The 19,038-nt window shown below is 43.2% G+C and overlaps 1 protein-coding gene across 1 annotated transcript in view; it reads right to left on the reverse strand.

Annotated features, from left to right (window-relative positions):
- Positions 1 to 19,038, reverse strand: part of CPS1 (carbamoyl-phosphate synthase 1) — a 98,707-nt gene that overhangs the window by 46,472 nt on the left and 33,197 nt on the right. Inside the window, exons 14-21 of the mRNA XM_032115285.1 lie at positions 18,195 to 18,384; positions 16,965 to 17,122; positions 16,077 to 16,205; positions 13,360 to 13,504; positions 12,778 to 12,988; positions 11,501 to 11,699; positions 9,222 to 9,398; positions 4,738 to 4,856 (exon numbers count right to left, since the gene is read on the reverse strand). Coding sequence (XP_031971176.1) covers positions 4,738 to 4,856; positions 9,222 to 9,398; positions 11,501 to 11,699; positions 12,778 to 12,988; positions 13,360 to 13,504; positions 16,077 to 16,205; positions 16,965 to 17,122; positions 18,195 to 18,384 — 1,328 coding nt within the window. The remainder of the gene's footprint in view (positions 1 to 4,737; positions 4,857 to 9,221; positions 9,399 to 11,500; positions 11,700 to 12,777; positions 12,989 to 13,359; positions 13,505 to 16,076; positions 16,206 to 16,964; positions 17,123 to 18,194; positions 18,385 to 19,038) is intronic.

Raw genomic sequence — 19,038 nt, forward strand, 5'->3', positions numbered from 1 at the left:
AGATGATCTGCTGTTTCCATTAATGTTAATTTGAAGAGTTGAGATTTCAGGTGACAGAGTTCAATTCATTACACTGCCAGACTGTCTTTGAGACTTTGGGCAAGCTCACCATCTCTGTGCTTTGCTCTTCACAATGACGGTTTATTATGCTCCTCATTCCTCACTTGAATTCTACTTTACAGACTAATCAATACTGAAATGCTCTTCTTTAGGCAATATACTCACACTTCTGCCTGCTGCAAGATGGCTTTCCTGGGTTTTACTCAGATTTTCTACAGCACTGAACTTGACCCCACTACCTCTACTTTCCCCTCATCCCTATGAGCTCTCAAGTAATGGCAAATACAATCAATTTCAGGATCCACTGCTACAGAGATACCTAAGTGACTTAGGAACACAAGTCCTATTGATTTTCAACAAGGCTTTTGTCCCCATGCAACTTGGGCATAAGTGATGATTTTACCATAGCTGCCTACCTCTTTACCTCTATTTAATCATATTCGTTATACGTTCTCCTTGTGTACAGCCACTGTTCTCAGGGATCCAAAAATCAGGAACAGATAAAAATAATCATTGCAAACAAATCTTCACTTCAAACAGTCAAAGAACATATGTAAATTCCTGGAAAAGGTTTTTCTTTGCACCTAGGCCTAGTCAAGTATGACTTAGATGTTACTTCTAAGCCTGGGTTTCAGCTGTCCTCCTGGGGATGGTTGGTATCACTGGACCCTGCTTCAAATCTGACTTGCTTGGGACTGGGTCCATAACCCTGGCCTTAAAGTGACATCTCACTTCCTGCTGCTTCAGACAGCTGGACACGGTCTGTCCAAACTTCCATCTCCTCCATGAGCTGTCAGTGTGATGAACAGCCAGCAGGGTCTCTCCAGGCCCTTCCTCCCATTTTCACTCACGGGACTGGCAAGGCCAAATCTAGGGAAATAATTTCCAGATAATAGCACATCCTATTGCACTGCCACTGCTTCATACACCATCACCTATTCATGGACTGACAGCATGGGATGGTGCTTGCTCTTTCCCTTTGAGTATGTACAAGTGGTTTTATTTGTTTATGTGCATGTGTGTGGTGGGGAAGGTTGAAGTTAAAATTACACTCCAGGTATAAATGTAATTGGTCAGACAACAACAAAAAACCCCTCAGTGTAAGTTTCCAAAATAAAAAATATGTAAGGTCACAGGAGAAACAGCAGAGGCACATGTTTGACATGTCTGTGATATTACTTGACATTCTCACAAGTAGTCTCAAAATGGCTTTCTTTTCCCAATTCAACTCAGACCATTTGCTTTCCTGCAGCCACATCACATAGTCTGAAATAACTACTTCTCCATCCTAGAGGGCCCAGAGGCAGAGTTAAATGGAACCACTGCTGCAGCGTGACAAAGCTACACAGTTCCACCCAGCATCAGGTCCAATCTTCTTTAGAAAAAAGTTCAATGGGACAAAGGTAAGTGGGGCAGAGGGTGCTTTTCCCAGTCCCTACTGTCTCTGGAAATGGCTGGCCTTGCCTCTACACCACAGAGAATGCACAAACATTTACAGGTCAGAACGTTTTTCCCTCTGCACTGCATTATCCCACACAGCCTTTCACACATGTAAGCAGATCTGTTGCATGCATCAGTGAGACCTTCTGCTCACCTCTGAATTGCTGCACATGGTGAGGATGCAAGGCAGCATGTGATGTGTGAGAGCTGCTTCCTGAACTGCTCTCAAAGGCCTCCACCTGCCTCTGATCCCCCCTCCCCATCTGTCTGTCGTATCCACTTGTTCTAGCTCTTAGTTTCCTCTTGGCAGAGACCATCTCCTTGTTACCAGTCTCTGCAAGAGCTCTGCAGGGCCCAAATCAAGACTCTTGTTACTCCAACTGCATCCAAAACCTCACTCTCAAACTGACACAGAGACAAAAAGGAAGGGGTGGATTCATCCAAATAGCCTGTAACCAGCAACAATGATCAGGAACAGGGCAACTGCTTCTGGTTCTGGTAACTGTGCTCTAACAACAGAAACATTTAAAGCAGTGATGGTATTACTTCTCATTCTTTTCAATTGGAAATTATCCTGTAGCACAGGTAGAACTCATGCCAGGCATGCTGGGGACTGGAAACAGCTGGCTGCAGGAAGAGCACATGTGTGCCAAGTCTCATTTGCATCACTCAATTAGCTTTCCCTTGGCTATGGCAGAGATATGTTTCCTGATGTGGCTCACTGGACTAGCCTCTTAGTTCAAGTTACAAGTGTTTTTCCCTGGCTCTTTGCCTTTGTGCCTTCAATGTAATGCAGCTGGACAGTCCATCCCCTCGCTCCAGTGCTGGTTGGGAGGTAAGACAGTTTTCTTGCAAAAGTGTGAGCAAAGATAGTGGAGTGAAGATCTGCACTGGTAAGTGAATGAGGATAAGGTAATTTATATGTTCATCTTGGAGAAGAGAAGGCTTTGGGGTGACCTAACTACGGCCTTCCAATACCTGAAGGGAGCCGACAAGAAAGATGGAGAGAGACTATTTATAAGAGCATGGAGTGACAATGCTGCCGAATTTATTTTTGCTTTTTTTCTTTTATATATCTTCTATATTCTTTACACATATATTTGCAGCTCTGTAGCCTATCACAGTATTCATAGCTAGCATTTTACCTACTCTGTTAGACAGAAAGACAAAATAAATTCCCCAGTGGCTCCAAGCTGGGGGTCCAAGGTTAGATTCTCTGGGAAGCCAAGGTTTAAACTAGCTCTCCGAGACACATTTTCATAAACAAAGTTTAGTGCCTATCTAAAAGAGGGGAAATTCAAAGAGGGTTGAACCAGGGGGGAATTACCTCACCACTTATGTCTCTATTTGGGGTTTTTTGTCAGATACGCTAATTTGCTAAACGTACAAAAATTGTATACACATTATGCTGTGTGTGCATCTTTGGCGTTTTCCACCTGCTGAATTGTGCACCTAAGGATCCTTATAAACCCTTTTATCACCTAACTGTGTCCAGCTTGTGATTTTAGGACCAGAGAAAAGGCATCAACAGGACAAGGGGGAGCAGCTTCACACTAACAGAGAGAAGATTTAGATGAGCTATTACAAAAAAATCTTCGCTGTGAGGGTGGGGGGAGCCTGGCAAGGTTGTCCAGAGAAGCTGTGGCTGCCCCATCCCTGGAAGTGTCCAAGACCAGGTTGCATGGGGCTTGGAGCAACCTGGGATAGTGAAAGGTGTCCCTGCCCATGGCAGGGGGTTAGAACTAGATGATCTTTAAGGACCCTTCCAGCCCAAACCATTCTGTGATTCTATGGTACCACACACAGTCTGATTTGAATTGCAAGAATCCACTTTCAAGGGACACAACATTGCTTGTGTCTGATAAAAATGCAAGGCTGGATACTGCGCGAGGGCTGTCTCTAGCAGGCTGCCTGTACAACCTGCTGCCTGCGCACCACAAGGATGAAAAACTCTGTGGGGTCGTACCAGCTACTGATCACTGGTAGTACCATCACCTGCCACCCATTGCAGTGAAAGGGAAAGCAACCTCAGGGATACAGGAGGGTTCAGGAAGATTAGCCTCTGTGGAGTTATGCTGGATTTTATACCAGCTGAGGATGGGGCCAGCCTCTGGGGCCTCATTCCAGAGCATGCCACTCCAACAAGTGACAAGCTCAAACTGATTCTGGGTATGTTGTTTTTCTTCAGGAGCTGCATATACCTGTTAAAGGGGGCAGATACAAATGCAATGTGACATAGATGTTAGAGGACAAAAACTTCTGCAGCCAAACAATATATTTCTGCAAATAATCAAGCTACTCCTTCTCTTCGACATCTCTCTCCATATTTATTTTTGTTTAGCTCCAGATCCCGGTTGTTCCAGGTGCAAAGGAGAGCAGGAGCTGCTCAATTAAAAGCGTGCAGCTAGTCAAAAAGCAGAGATGACCATGCTGGTGAACTGAGATCATTGCCTCCGCTGCGCTCCCAGTGCCATCATGTGGTGACACGTGGGAGCACAACGGATACCAGAGGCAGAAAAGCCGACAACACTCGGCCTTTAATAACTCAGCAAGGAGGCTCTCCCAGCCTCATAAAACATGAAGAGAAAGCTCAAGTCAGCAAGAGTATGAACTGAAATACAACCCACTGCTTTAATTTACTGCTATCTTTGCTGTTTGCTTTTATATGGTCATTTTTCTTGAAGGAAGAAGATTTATATTTAAATATGTCTGGAACCATAGACGTTTGAAAATATGGTACAAGAGCAATACTCACACATACTGCATGATCACAGCAAAGCAGAAAAGCTTAAAAATCAATAGGCCAGGCTGGAAATAAAATGCAGTGTATGTGACCCTCAGGCGCAGTAAGCCAGGACAAGTCCTGTGTTGAGTTTGAAAGGCAACTCTCTCCTAGGTACATGAGTTAATCATCACAGGCCATCCACATTCCTAGTCTTAGCCTCAGAGATACTGAAGATTTTCCAAAATAAACCGTAACTTCCATAATCCCTGAGAACAACCAAGATGCCCAAGTACTCAAAGGAGTTATTTTACAAAAAAAAAAAAAAAAAAAAAAGTGTGCTTAAAAATTTCTAAATTTCTGCTTACTGAGACAGTGAACTGGGTTTTAAGACAACACTGTTTATTCCAAGCACTTGAATAAACTTCTCAGCATTGACTGCATCTGTGCTTACCATAGGTTTCCAAGCAGGATTCCCAGAAGAACTGTTGTATCCTAGGACAAGGCTTTTTTACCTGTTCACTTCCTTTAGGATCTTCTCCATGTTCGCAATGCTGCGCATCTTATACAGGAACCACTTGTCAATGGCTGTGAGTTTGTGAATGACATCCACAGGGACTTCATTATCCAAGGCCTGCCAAAAACAGGACAGCACCAAACAGCCCCTTTAACACGTGCTGCACAAACACAGATTTTTTTTTTTTTGCTGCAAACAGGTAGGAGCAAGTATATATCATAAAGAAAAAAAGTTTCGTAGACCAAGCTGTACAAATCAAATGTTCACCTACCTCCTGACCCTGTCTCCTGCACAGAAACTGTGCCCCATGGGGAGTGCAGGGAGGCACCAGCCACTTCTCCCGGTGCTCTGGTTCCAAAAGGTGGCTTCTGTTTTAGTGAGAGAGGTAATTTGCTTTTCACAGAACCAGCAGCCAGTCAAGCTGATAGTAGCTAGGCTGGGTGGCCACTGAGAACGTGCTCAGCTAACTACAGGGAGCCACATTCAGGCTGCAGTGACCAATCCTCCATCTGCACCTCTTACCACTCAAGTTGCCTAAATCTCAGGCCCACTGCCAAACTCCTAGCTGCAAATGTAAAACAGGAAGGTCCGGATTCTCAGCTGTGAAGGAACTTTTTGCTTTGGAGCATAAATCTTGATATACCCTTGAAATGCAGGGCTGAATCAAAGCATGTGGCCTTACATTACCTCTGAAGCAAGGGGAAGTCAGGGCCGGGGTGATGCTTGCAGCTACAGCATAGCTCTAGCTTCTCTCACTCTACCTCAAGATAATGTCAAGACCATTCAAATTTCCCTGCATTATCTTGCTGCGGTTATTGATGGGGTTTTTTTAAAATCAATTATTTACAGCCATGGGGTAAAAAGGAGCCCCACAGAGGTATTAGTCATAAGACAATGGGTTACAAAACATCATAATATTAAAAAAACCCCAGCACCTCAGAAAGCCTTCAATATGATGCATTTTCTATTAATGCAATTTCTTGGGTCTCACCAGTCGTGTACAGTTACAACTCTTCTGATAAAGCAACTATAATCAACCATAATGATAATGCCAGCACAGTATCTTTGCTGAGCTAAAGTAATCAGGCTCATTAATTTCTTATCATGCTTAATTGTTTTCTTGCAGGGCAGCATCCCTGGAACATAGTCAGAGCAATGCCATTGAACAAAATTCCAGAACTGATCCAGGAATGAGCTTGGTCCATTGCACACCAGCATTATTCCCCCAAGTTACCAAACTTGGGCACAATGTTGGTATCATCACCATGAGCTTCAGCAATGGGGAGACCTTCTGCCAGCTCAGAGAAACAGGAGGCACCACCCACACGGCTAAGGGATGGGTGGCAGCTCTCTGCAAAATACTGACACCACCTCCTGCCTTTTCTAAAGAATTCACAGGCAGCTTGCCTGTGTCTTCCTCTTGAAATTATCCTCTTGTTCACAACTGCTCACTGGAATATCCTGTGTGCTCACAAGCAGTGGTGAAAACCTCTGAAGCATATTTTGCTCCTTTAGAGTAGCCAGTCACATACTGAGTCTTCGGCTCATGCTTGGCACCCAACAGTCACTGCTCTTCCCAATGCCTGCAGTGGGAAGCCTGGGGCCCTCACAGCAGTCCCTGAGCACTGGCAGTGACAAAGCTGGGCTTCTCAGACATTTCTGGGTACACTACTGGTATGAGGCAACTGGTAAGGGGTCCTTCCCATCCTGATTCCTTAGTGCTTGGAGGGTGAGGTCACGTTGCCACATTAGTGGGATGTGAGTAGGTCATTTTTTCTGTCCATCTATTTTTACAAAACACATGCAGACTTGCACATCTTGAGGATCTCCAAGTTCCATTCAATGGTCCCTGAGCCACACATACACACACAGGTATCATGAACACATACTCTTAAGCTGCTTAGGACACTTTATTTAAAAAGTCCCAGGGATCTTCAAAGAAAACTGAAAAAAACATATGCCTTCCACTCATTCATCAGAGGAGGAGCAGAGAAAATCAACCATCTTCATCCCTGTCAAACAAATTTGGAGACTGGGAGAGAAGAATGAGTTTGTAGACATTTCTTGCTCCCTATCACCACACTCCAGGGGCAAATCAAGTTTCCAGGCAATCATGTAGAATTTGTTCAGAGAGGCCCTGAACTCTGATGGCTTTCCTCTCTTCAAACCTACATGAAGGAGTACAGCTGAAACACGCCATGGAAGCAGGAGGAGAGAGCCACAGCAAGACAGTGTGACTCTAGAGCCCTGTTCAACTTCAAGAGCATCCCATCCAGTAGGGACTGGTCCATACTGGGAAGCCAATAGGTTTACAGGACTGCCTTCACACCAAGAGCCATGGAGCAAGCCTGGCCTCCAGGCCAAGCAACAGAGGGCAGCCTATGCTTTCTCTAGGGCCAGCGCCCTTGGTCCATCCTGGCTCTTCATCAAAGAAAGTTTTTAGCTGCCTGTGGACAGCAGCACAAGTGCAAACTACACCTCTGTAGTGTGGACAACTAGGGGACCAGGACCCTGGTGTGGAACAGAGCATGCATCAACTCCACAGCCTAAGCCTTCTGAGGCCACTTGTCTACAACCTTAAGAGGAGCATAAAACACCTGACACAACCTGAGCATCCCTGCTCATCAGGCTGTTCCATCCTTGCAGCACTCCCACTGTGGCCAAGGAACAAGTCTCATCTATGTCAGCCTCTCTCCTGTGTCTTCTTTTACATGACAACAGGGAGCCCCATTACAACAGCAGTAGCTCTGAATGGCAGCTGAAATCCCTTTCCTTGCACCTGAACAGTCACTGTTGTCATCATCCAACAGGCAAAGGAGAGAGAAAAAGTAAAAAGCCTTGGAGGGCTGACTAGTGTGATTGGAGGCGGGAGAAGACATATAGAATATAACAAAGCTCCATCCTGTTTGAAAGGGAGCTGATGGCTAATGGGGGCTTACCGTTGGCTTTTAAATGTCAACAAGCTGGGAAGGGGTTTTCATGCAGACAGCTCCAACTGCCAGAAGCACCTCTTACTTACACTGCTTGCCTCAGTTATTAATGGGGATGAATTAGTGCACTTCGTTGGGGAGAGGCAACTCTTTATAAGGAGGGACTAGGAGTTTGATTTTGCTTTTTCCAACAGCTCCCAGTGAAAATACCAGCATCTGGGAACACCCAGTGTTCAGTGGGGCCCAAACTCACCTTCATCTCCCCAGATTCCCTGCGTTAATATGGGTCTAAGTTTAATCCTTCATAAAAGCTCTCTCAGAGATACAAGAAGTAAGATTTTTCTTTCAGTCACAAGAAAAAGGCTGTAATAAAGACCAAACACAGCTGCTGAAGGATGAAGACATGCGTTTCCCCAGCTTGAAAAGCAAGAGAGAACAGCTGGACAAGCCACACATTTATAGAACACCTTATGATTTTTCTTCAGGCCATTTTTAGAGGAACAGCTCTGTGAAAACCTTTTAACTAACACAGCACAGGCTCAGCTCCTCACTCATGTGGAGGTGTAACGAGATGTACCTACACATGAGTACAAAGGGCTTAAAGACTCCACCACACGAAGTCAGGGGCACAAAAGAGTAATTGGGAATTCCCTGCTAGGAAGGTTTGAAATTTTAAAAAAATCAAGCCAACAGGTAAGCAGGAGCTGTAAAAGACAGCTGTTCCCTCCTCTTCACAGAGGGTATGGACAGGTGGACATGCTACCTGCAGCAAAACCAAAGAGTGAAATTGCACCTACCTTCTAAAGTAACTAACACATTTATCACGTGATATACACAGGCAAACACTGAGGAGATGAAGGAAGAAATAAATTCGCACCCTAGTCCCTCTAGAATAACACTCCCCATTACACAGACACCTTCAAGGCTGAAGTGATTTGACCAGTGTGACAGGAGAGGGCTTAAAAGAATGCTACAGGAAGCTAAGCCAGTTTCGAAGAGCAGTGGATTTCTTGTCTGTGGAATTTAACATAGAGTTGTGTCGTTCTTTTAGTTTCAAGCCCATACCAATGCAACCGTTGCAAGTAGACAGTGCTCTCACACACTGCAGCTTGCCATTCTTTATCATCCTTTGTTTCAGTTCTCAAAAGGATCTTCATTTATTCCTTTGTAATCTGAAAAACTGACCAATTTTGACTGGCATTTACACTAGTGTAAATCAGGGCTGAACACTAGCGAATGTTTAGCAAACAAATATAATATTATAGGAGAGGAAAGTAATCCAGGTCTTCACCAGCACTCAGCTACAAACTAAAGTGACAGGACACAGGAATGCACCTGATGCTGAATGCAATGAGCACAGGCTAAGATTGTACCACCAAAAGGCAAACACGTTACCAGAACACAGAAGATGCAGAAAGCATAAGCAAGGATCCTACTCAAAGCAGATAGAAGAAAGGGAAGGAAGAATACTCAGCCTTTGTCACCTCAGTTGACCCAATCCGGTAGATCCAATTCAAGGGACGTAGGTCAAGGTCTTTCTATCTTTTGTTACCTTGGCTATTGCATATATCCGAGTGCTGGATGGCACAGAGAGCTCCTTCTGGAGATCTACAATGGCTGGCCAGGCTTTATTCATAGGCAGATGTGAAATGAAGCCATCTACTGAGGGGTGGCACATCCTCAGGGCCTTTTGGAAGCTCTCTTCAAACGTGCGTCCAATAGCCATGACCTGTAAGGGAGAGCACATCCACATGAGCTACAGTGAGACAAGCCTGGCTGTGCCCTGAGTAACAGAGTGGAGAAAGTTCCAACCACACAGAAACATGGCAGCCTTTGGACTCCTATCTAAGGTAGTCCTGCTGGCTGTAAGGTGCAGCTGACTGAGCCTTGGTAGCCCCATTTCTAGATCTGACTCTGCTCATGGTATCAATGGGGAGTTCCAGACAAGCGACTGCTTTTGGTTTCCATCTCCCTGTCTGTAGCACACAGGAGGATGCTATTCTCCTCTGTAAACTGCTTTGAAGCACTCTGGTAGAGGGAAACGTTATGCAGCAGCATGGATATAGTAATATAAAAGAATATTTCTGTTTAACAACCTGTTAGAGATAGAAACTCACAGTGGGAATTTTAAGGTTCAGGAGAAATCTGCTCCTCTTCCTTTCAATTACATTTAACAGTAACTCTCCCCTGTGAGGGCTCTCTTAAACAATTACTCCTCCTTGGCATAGCAGCACTGGGGTTTCCCTCCTTCAGTCTTGACATCATATCTAATAAGGAAACAAGCCTTTCTGTCTAGAAATCTGTGAGGTAACAGAGCCCTTTCTCAAACTTTTACATTTTTATTTCCCAGTGCAGTGAAACCCTAACAGCATAAAAATCTTCTCAAACACAATGCTGAAAAATGTCAAAAGAAGAAATAACGTCATTTTCTCACAGCTCCAGGCCCACTGCCCAGCACAACAGAGCTCAGGAAAAGCCAGGCCAGGCCAGGCCAGGCCAGACTGTTCAATAAATAAAAATGCAGTAGGTCCAGCAATCTGGCTTCAAGTTCAGGCCTGGGGAGATGACTGTGCCATACTAATAGAGACACAGTGGCAAGAAACTGTTTGCTTCAAAGACTCCCTCTCTAACCCCCAGGTCCTGCAGATTAACCTTCTTTCTCACTACCTCCACCAGCTGCAAACTGCATCCCTGGAGCTTCTCCATCCCTGCTTCAGTTCACCTGCACTGTTAGAGCACTGACTCTCCCTGTATTTCTGTCCTGCCTTTACCCAGCATTCTGCCTGGAAAAGGACACAGGTTCAGGCACTTCTGTGACGTATGAAGTCTGGAAGGACTCAACATCCCCTTCTGCAAATGTGTATGGCCAGGAAGTGTCCGCAGCTGATGGTGCACAAGGCAACTGTATTTAGGAACTCCAGTTCTATAGAACAGTCCCAAAACCCCTAAGGAGAGAGGGTTAATATCAGGAAGCACCATCTCACTGAAAACAAAAAACCCACCTCATTACCATTAAAAGCCAAAAGTGCCAATGGAAAATCAAATTCTAATTAATCTTTCCAGTTCTGATGAAGGCTTCTTATCTAATGGCAACAATGACATTAGGAAGGTCTTGCATGCAAAAATAATTTAATAAAACAGCTATTCGTACAGGCAGCTGAAAAAATACACAAATATTTATTTTTCCTTTTATTTTAACTGATAGGTAATTAACAACTAATTAAGTGGGTAATTTACCAATTTTGCTTCATTTTCCCCCTCTTAAAATGTGGTCTGAAAATACTGTTATTGTCCAGACACCTTAAAATCTGATGTAAGAGACTTAATCTCTAAGAGAAATCAAAACTTGAGAGCAAGATGATAATTTGTGTTTGGATTTCAAGAGAAGAAGTAGGCTGAGATCTGGCATATGGTTTTAACACAGGAAAAATAACTCGGAAAGAACTGAAAGCTGTGGCTCATGGGCACCACTGAAAATCTTAACACACTACTACTGGTGAAATTATACTGTAATTAACCACCACTACAGAACTTCAAACCAAAAAATAACTCTAAGAGCCCTGGAGTGAGTGTTAAGAAAAGTCAACCCCAGTTGATCCATAGTGATCTCTTCCTTTAGGAATCAAACCATTTATGAATCCACATTGTGATATCCAACATTACACAGTCCTAACTCATTTCCATTAATTGTAGTACTGGATAAAAATTATTTAAGCTTAATATATGAGTTCAGATTCATTAGGTCCTTGAAGATAGATGTTCTGAGGGTTTCCCAGAAAGAGAAATGGCTTTCCCAAGTGGTGAAATGGAAGGTGAGAGTCTTGCACTCACCTCTCCCACGCTCTTCATGGAGCTCCCAATCTGGTTGGAAGTGTGCTGAAAACGGTCCAGATCCCAGAGGGGTATCTTGGTCACAATGTAATCGAGGCTGGGCTCAAAGCAAGCAGAGGTTTTTCCCGTTACTACATTCTTGATTTCTGGCAAGGGAATCCCCAAGGCAATTTTGGCAGCAATGAATGCTAATGGATACCTGTCAGAGAGGAGAAGTAGAGAACAGTAGAGTGGAAAGTACTTTGCTTTGGCAAATCCCAGGAACAGATCCAATTAAACAGATGTGAGGTGACCGTCCCTCCTCAACACAATGGAAGGCTCCTGAGCTCAAACACAGCAGGACCCACCCAGCCTCCTACCTCAACATTGCAGAGCTACTTCCTTAGATCTGGGACTTGCTTTTTTTATCCACAAAGCCACCCCTTCCAGTAGCTGTCACACCCACAGTGAGCCCACTCTAACAGATATGTTTAGCTGCAAATCTGTCATCCAAAAAGAAAACAATCAAACGCCCACTGCCCAACATCATGGCTTATCTCCAGCCTATGGCTCCAGCTATGGCTCTTAAACAACTGTAAGAGTTGTTGAGAACTGCAAATTAGAGATTCATTTGTGCCTCTCAACAGCATCTGCAAAGTGCAATTAAGAAGCCAATTTTTAAACAGCCTGCTTTGACCATCCTTATCTTGATTAGTTTATGATTAGCCAACAAAACAAAGGCAGCTAGCAATGCCATTTGCATCAATCTGACAGACAGCTCATTAATAACTGTGCCCTCTGGGTCCCAGAGATGATTTGCAGACAACATATGGATACAGTGGATGTGCTTTGTAAGGAGTAGGCTCCACCACACATGCCTCCTGGGAGTTTTTCCATTTGCAGTAACAGCATCAGCAGACTGGAATGACCTGGAGGGCTCACTAACCCCACCCTCCATCTCCCAGCAGGACCAACTCTCTAAGGGTGAATCCTAACAGATGCTGACAAGAGCTGTTCTTAGAAGCTTCCCATGCAGAAATCTGCACCTTAATGACCTAACTGCTCCAGAATTCTAACAGCCAACTTCAGTCTTCCTTGATGAAAATGTGAGCTACAACTCCATGTTTTAACTACATGGAAAGCAGATGCCGGAACTCTTCTTCCTTGTAGCTGTCACCTACTTATTTAAATAATCCAAATCCCTTGTTGTACTTCTCTCTTTCTGTTCTGCTCTCCTAAATTTTTTGTTTATTCATTTGTTTGTTCTGTAGCATTTTGGTTTTTTAAAATAATCTTACCCTGTCGCCTTGGAGGCCAAAGCTGAACTTCTTGAGAGTCTGGCATTAACTTCAATGATGTAGTACTCCAGGGAAGTTGGATGCAGAGCAAACTGGATATTACACTCTCCCACAATCCCCAAATGTCGGACAACTTTGATGGCACGATCCCTTAGCATCTGAAACTCCTCATTATTGAGTGTCTGGCTTGGAGCCACTACAACAGAATCTCCTGTTTGTCACAAGGTAGCAGAGAAGGAAAATGAGAAGCAGCTCAGCAGCAGTAAATTGTGGCCACAGAAGTCACTGTTTTTGCTAACCCACTACTAGTAATGACATTACCAGAGATTACAACTTGTAGATGCACAGCTGATGAAAAGCACAGATAGTCAGAAGCCCAGAGTTAGAGACAGGCTGGGGAATCTTACGGAAAACACAATCACAGGTATAGGTTTAGTCTGTTTCACACTCAATCTGGCTTTATTCAGGACCTGAACAGTATTTTTCTAGCCCACCTCATCAATCACAAAGTTCTGTCAATAACACCAGGTAGAAGGGCACTGCATAAAAAAAGTCATCGAGCCACCCTGTGCCCAAGCCTACCTGTGTGGACTCCCATAGCATCAATGTTTTCCATGTTGCAGACAGCAATACAGTTATCAGCAGCATCTCTCACAACTTCATACTCTATCTCTTTCCAGCCAGCAACTGACTTTTCCACCAGAATTTGGTTAGTCATTGCAAATGCCTGGGAATAGGTTAGGGAAAATAAACATCCAAGGAAAAAAAAAAACAAAAAACCAAAAAAAAACCAAAAAAAAACAAACAAAAAAAAAAACCACGAAAACACAACACCCCCCAAGAAACCTGCACCAAACCCCTTATAAGACCATACTCCCCATTTAAGACTTCTGTGACTTATCTCCAGACATCCCAGACCAACTGAAAGATGAAAATAAATAAAGTTCATAACACTGATGACAAGCACTTCCTTTTTCTTTCTTTCTTTTTAAAAAATTGCTTTACTGTGATTTGAAAGGCACATTTGAAAATATTTACGTGATATGATGGGGAAAAAAAAGGTTGGGCATGTGTGCTTGCAATGGTATATAAATTACAAATAGAAATATAAAAACATCTAAGGCTTCAGTCATGCAACAGGCACGCTTTTATGTGGGCAGCTCCAAGGACTTTAATAGGAGAATGCTGCAAAAAGCAAAATGACCGAGTGATGGGAGTGTGGGTGCCAGCAAACACTATGTAATTAATAGCATTAATAATGCTGCTTGTCATTGGCATACTAGCCAGAGGCAAGGGTCATGATTTATTCTTAAACAAATGTTGAAAGTATTCCTCAGCACATGAGACAAAAGTGAAAAATACAGTTTGTTGGTAAATGAGCATAATCTAAGCAAATACACGGCCTTAATATTAGCAGATAGAAAACATTAATCAATACTCGCTTAAAACCCTAGAAAGTGATGGGCACATCATCAATCCATCCTTTAGCAAAGTTTCTTGTTATAATGCTGCCCATGAATTGTCTCTTCAGTCTGGTCCCATCTGTCATTAACTCAAGCTGTTACTCAAATGTTGCCCTTAGCTCAATTGCCAAAATCACACATTAAAAAAAAAAAAAAAAATGGTTTGAGGAACATCACTTCACTCCTGGCCTAGGCAGGCACTGACTTGGTGGGGATGTAGCAGGAACACCTAACCACTCCTGCAAACCAGTCCTGGCTGCTCCAGTGTCTGGTGCCTTCTCTCACTCAATGAGCAGACTTGGGAGACACAACCTCAAGGCCAGGTTACCTGAACTAGCTGTGTTATCAGTGTTCAGCTATCTGAATTATAAACAGTTCAGTCCAGTGCCTGAAAAGCCAGTTCATTGAATTACTACAGATCATCTTCATAACTGCTGGACTGTGGAAATGAGCATCCAAATTGGAGTTAATTCAACAAGACCCAGATTGGTTTTCACTATAAATTTTGAAATATTGATACTGAACTGGGAGGTGGTGTTGACTCTCTGAAGGACAGGAGGCCTTGCAGAGAGATCCAGATCAATTTTAGCATTAATCCATGATTAATAGGATGACATTTAACAAGTAGAAATGCCAGACTTCGCACTTAGGATGAAGTAACACCTGGCAGAAGTATTAACTGGGAACAACTCTGCAGAAAGGAATCAGGGGGTGCTGGTAGGCAGCAGGCTTACTTTTTTAAAAAAAACACAAAGTGCTGATCAAAATCAGATTCTCCTGCTGAAAAGAATTTTCCCACTGAAAAACGTTTTGGTATAAAGCCGTCAGACAGCTGCACTCCCAAAGTTTATGGGTGAAACTGCTTCCTCTAAACACAGCCCAAGAGTGAGCCTGAGTAAGCGACGCATTTCCAGCCTCACCATGGATCCATAAAATGGGGTTCCTGCCCCCACTGCCTCCCCTACATGTGCCAGTCCTGTCCCCTGAGTCTCCCACAGCTGACACTGCCCAAGCAGTGTTTTTTCAGCACTGAGCACACCAGACCCAAAGTCTGTTTGCATGACAGCAGAGGGGGGGAACACAGAGAAGTCATTTGCACATACAGCTCTTAGCGGCATCCGCAGTATTTCTTTCCAGAGATAAGTGAAAGATTAAGAGGCTCAGCAAGCCAGGAAAAAACAAACCCAAGAATTTTAGAAACCCACAGGGATAGAGTTTTATTTCCTGAAATTCTGTACTTTTGACAAGGAAAAAAGCTTTTGATTGGTTTTCCCCAATTATCTGTTTATTTTTCACAGCAAATGTTTAAACAATCCCAGATTTTCTGCAGAAAAAGAGCTGTCTTCACAGCCAGAGACAGCTGGTAGTTGTCAAATTATGAAGTGTCATCCTGCTAAATGAGCTTTTGACCTAGGAAAATTACCATCTTCAGACAAAAACACAAAAGAGGCCCAAGCCTCTCAGCTCTTCTGTCCCTAAGACCACATTATCACTCCGTATTTCAAATGTTTCAACTTCCTTGACACTGTTCATAATCATTTACTCATGAAAGTAGGTGAATATAGGCCAATATGTTTCTTGTCAGACTAAAACTGCTGAAAAACTTGCTCAAATTATGACTTGATTTTAATGAATTGAAAAGATCTGTCATTGAGCCCTTTTCATTATCCAAGTCACCAGGAATTATGAAAAGAGGGCAGTTCCTAACCAGGGCAACATTTTACAGATAAGATGAAAGGTAAGGTATGTACAATTCCAGTGTCTATGACATTAGAATAGTATTTAAGAAAATCAGATGTTCAGTTCCATTCCCAGAGTTTGCAGTTCCAGACATACCTTTGTACCAAGGTCCAGCAAACTTTCCTTATCAGGACATATGCCAGACCCCAGACCACCAAGAGCATAGGCAGAACGTATCATGACAGGGTAGCAAATCTTTTCAGCAGCCTTCAGAGCATCTTCAACCTTAAAGGAGAGGGGAGTACATTTCAGAAATAGATAGCAATTCAGATGAATAAAGTCTTCAATTCTGATTACAAGGTTAACTGGAAATCCCATCAGTAAGGCACTAAACTGTCTGAAGATAAAATGAAAATAATAAAAGTTTGCTTTATAATATTGCCTTTTTCTGCCAAACAGCAGAAAACTGCAACATGCACTCAGGGAGGTGACTTCTGTCCTTCACTATACATGGACTTCCTTGCTGACCTACCATGGACAATGTCCTTACATGGTCTGTCTTCAGAGACTTCAGCATGAAATAACCCCTCCAAAAGACATCCCAGTTTAAGACCTGTTTAATTTCCTCCAGACTCAAACAGACCTTTCCACCAAATCAAATTTTATGTTTTCATACTCCCATCCTCAAGAAAGATTTCAGCACTGCTGATTTGGGGGACCTGGAATCCTAACTCTAAATGGCTTGTATATAATTTAAGAAAAGTACCCCTGACATGTCACCTACTTTTGTGCTGCAGCACAGGAGTCGCCCCAATGTAATTTAACTTTTGTCAATAGGTACATCAGTTTAGGTTTTCCCAGTGCTTAATTGCATTTTCACTCATTTTAAATCATGGTGACCCAGCATTAATCACCGAGGAGTGCTGTACACACTACAGCATCCACAGTTGCATTCATCTTTCACTCTACAAAATGAGAAATATTTTTACTAAGTCAAATGGGCAACAGTAATAGCAATCACATCTTCAAATTTATCTGATTTACCGATTCCACTGCAAGGCTAGGAGCAATCTTTTCATTTAGCTCAGTTAGTTTATCAGAAAAAAGCTTTCTATCCTCTGTAGCCATGATGGATTCAACTGAGGTACCAAGGACCTTCACACCATACTGCTGCAGTACTCCTTGCTTGAAGAGTTCCACTCCTGCAGAGCAAACAAAGAGACAGTTTTGAGGAATTATAGTAGATGAAGAATCATAGAATTAGAGAAGGACAGAATGGTTTGGGTTGGAAGAAACCATAAAGCTCGTCTCATTCCAACCCCCTGCCATGGGCAGGGACACCTTCCACCAGACCAGGTTGCTTCAAGCCCCATCCAACCTGGCCTTGGACACTACCAGGGATGGGGCAGCCACAGCTTCTCTGGGCAACCTGTGCCAGGGCCTCACCACCCCCACAGGGAAGAATTTAGAAAATTTAGAACAAAGAAAGTATTCAAAAGATATCTGATTAGCTGACAACTTGTCTGGGCTCATCCACAGCTAATTTTATTATTTTTGTCAGAAGTCATAACTATAACATGAAATTTTCTGTCCTCAGATCTATGAAACCTGGGATAATCTAGAGTTACTGCTTGGCCATCATCTGCACCACAGAGCAAAGCAGCACAGGTGAATATTGGTGCAAGAAATTAAATGAAGGTAACATTTCCTTTTGATTTCTGCCTCAAGGTGGTCAAAATATCCCCAATCCAACTATGATAACTACGATTTAAGATGAAAAGCAGGACATATTAATTACTTTAAAGTACCAAACCCAGCAATTAGATGTTACGTTCACAGCTTAGCAGTGACTCACTCCCCCATGGTTGGTGTCTCTGCCTGTATCCCTCAGTAACCTGACCAGTGAGTGAGGCACGTGGGGCTTGGATGCCTGCACAAATAAAATCTTCAGAACATGTGGCAGAATCAGAGAATCATCCAGGTTGGAAAAGATCTCTAAGATCAACAAGTCCAATGTTTACTCAGCAGCACTATGTACCCCATTAAATCATGTCCCCAGGTGCCACAACCACACACCTTTTGAGCACTTCCAGCCTATTTCAATGCTTGACCATTCTTTCAGTGAAGAAATTTTTCCTAATTTCCAATCTAAATGTCCCCTGGTAAAACCAGAGCCCATTTCCTCTGGTCCTGTCCCTTATTACTTTACTTGTTATCTGGTAAAAACCATGATTCTGCCTGCCTGGAGTGCCAAGGCACCTGTATCACACTCACCACAGTTGAGAGCAGTCTGGCCACCCATGCCCAGAATTAATCCATCGGGACGCTCTGCCTTGATGACCTCAATGACAAAGTGTGGAGTGATGGGGAGGAAGTAGACAGCATCAGCCTGCTTTAAGCCAGTCTCATTGGTCTGCACTGAAGCAATATTGGGATTCATGAGAACAATTTTCACATTTTCTTCCTGAAAAATTAAAATCTGCATTAAAAATAGGCACATGTGGGGAAAAAAGCTAACAACAGCAGCAGCACCAGCAAGAAGAGATGGGGTTCATCACGCAATTTACCAAGAGCAGACTTAAAACAATTATGTACTGTCCTGTAAGAGACTTTGATGCCTTTTCCTGGTCTTGAAATCAAGAGTCATACATGGTTAGAAGGGGAAAAGAGATTTTACCTTGGTATTTATTTTAAGGATCCTTAGGTGCACATGTTCAGGTCATATACACCAAAATGCACCACGCCGAGTCTCCCCCAAAGATTGGGTATAACATTATAGGTTTTACTAATTAGCATATCTATCAAAGATTCCCCAATGAGAGGCTCAAGTGAGACCCCCTCCCCAAGGAACCTTCCCCTGGATGGTTCTATCTTAGTTTACAGAATGTGTTCTGTATGGAGAGGACCCTGGGGTCTGGGGCACACTGATCCCTAGCTACAAAGCTTCTAAAATGTTTAGTCTCTTAGCTTGACAAACAAGTCCAAGAATGTAGGCAAAAAGCACTAAGAATACAGAAGTAGTAAAAAGGTATAATAGGGACATAAAAGAAAAGGCAAAAATCTTCATGGCATCAACTTCTGGTCTCTTGTACCAGGCTGAGCTAATGCCAATTCTTTA

Source organism: Corvus moneduloides, chromosome 7 (genome assembly GCF_009650955.1).
Source record: "Corvus moneduloides isolate bCorMon1 chromosome 7, bCorMon1.pri, whole genome shotgun sequence".
Classification (NCBI taxonomy): Eukaryota; Metazoa; Chordata; class Aves; order Passeriformes; family Corvidae; genus Corvus; species Corvus moneduloides.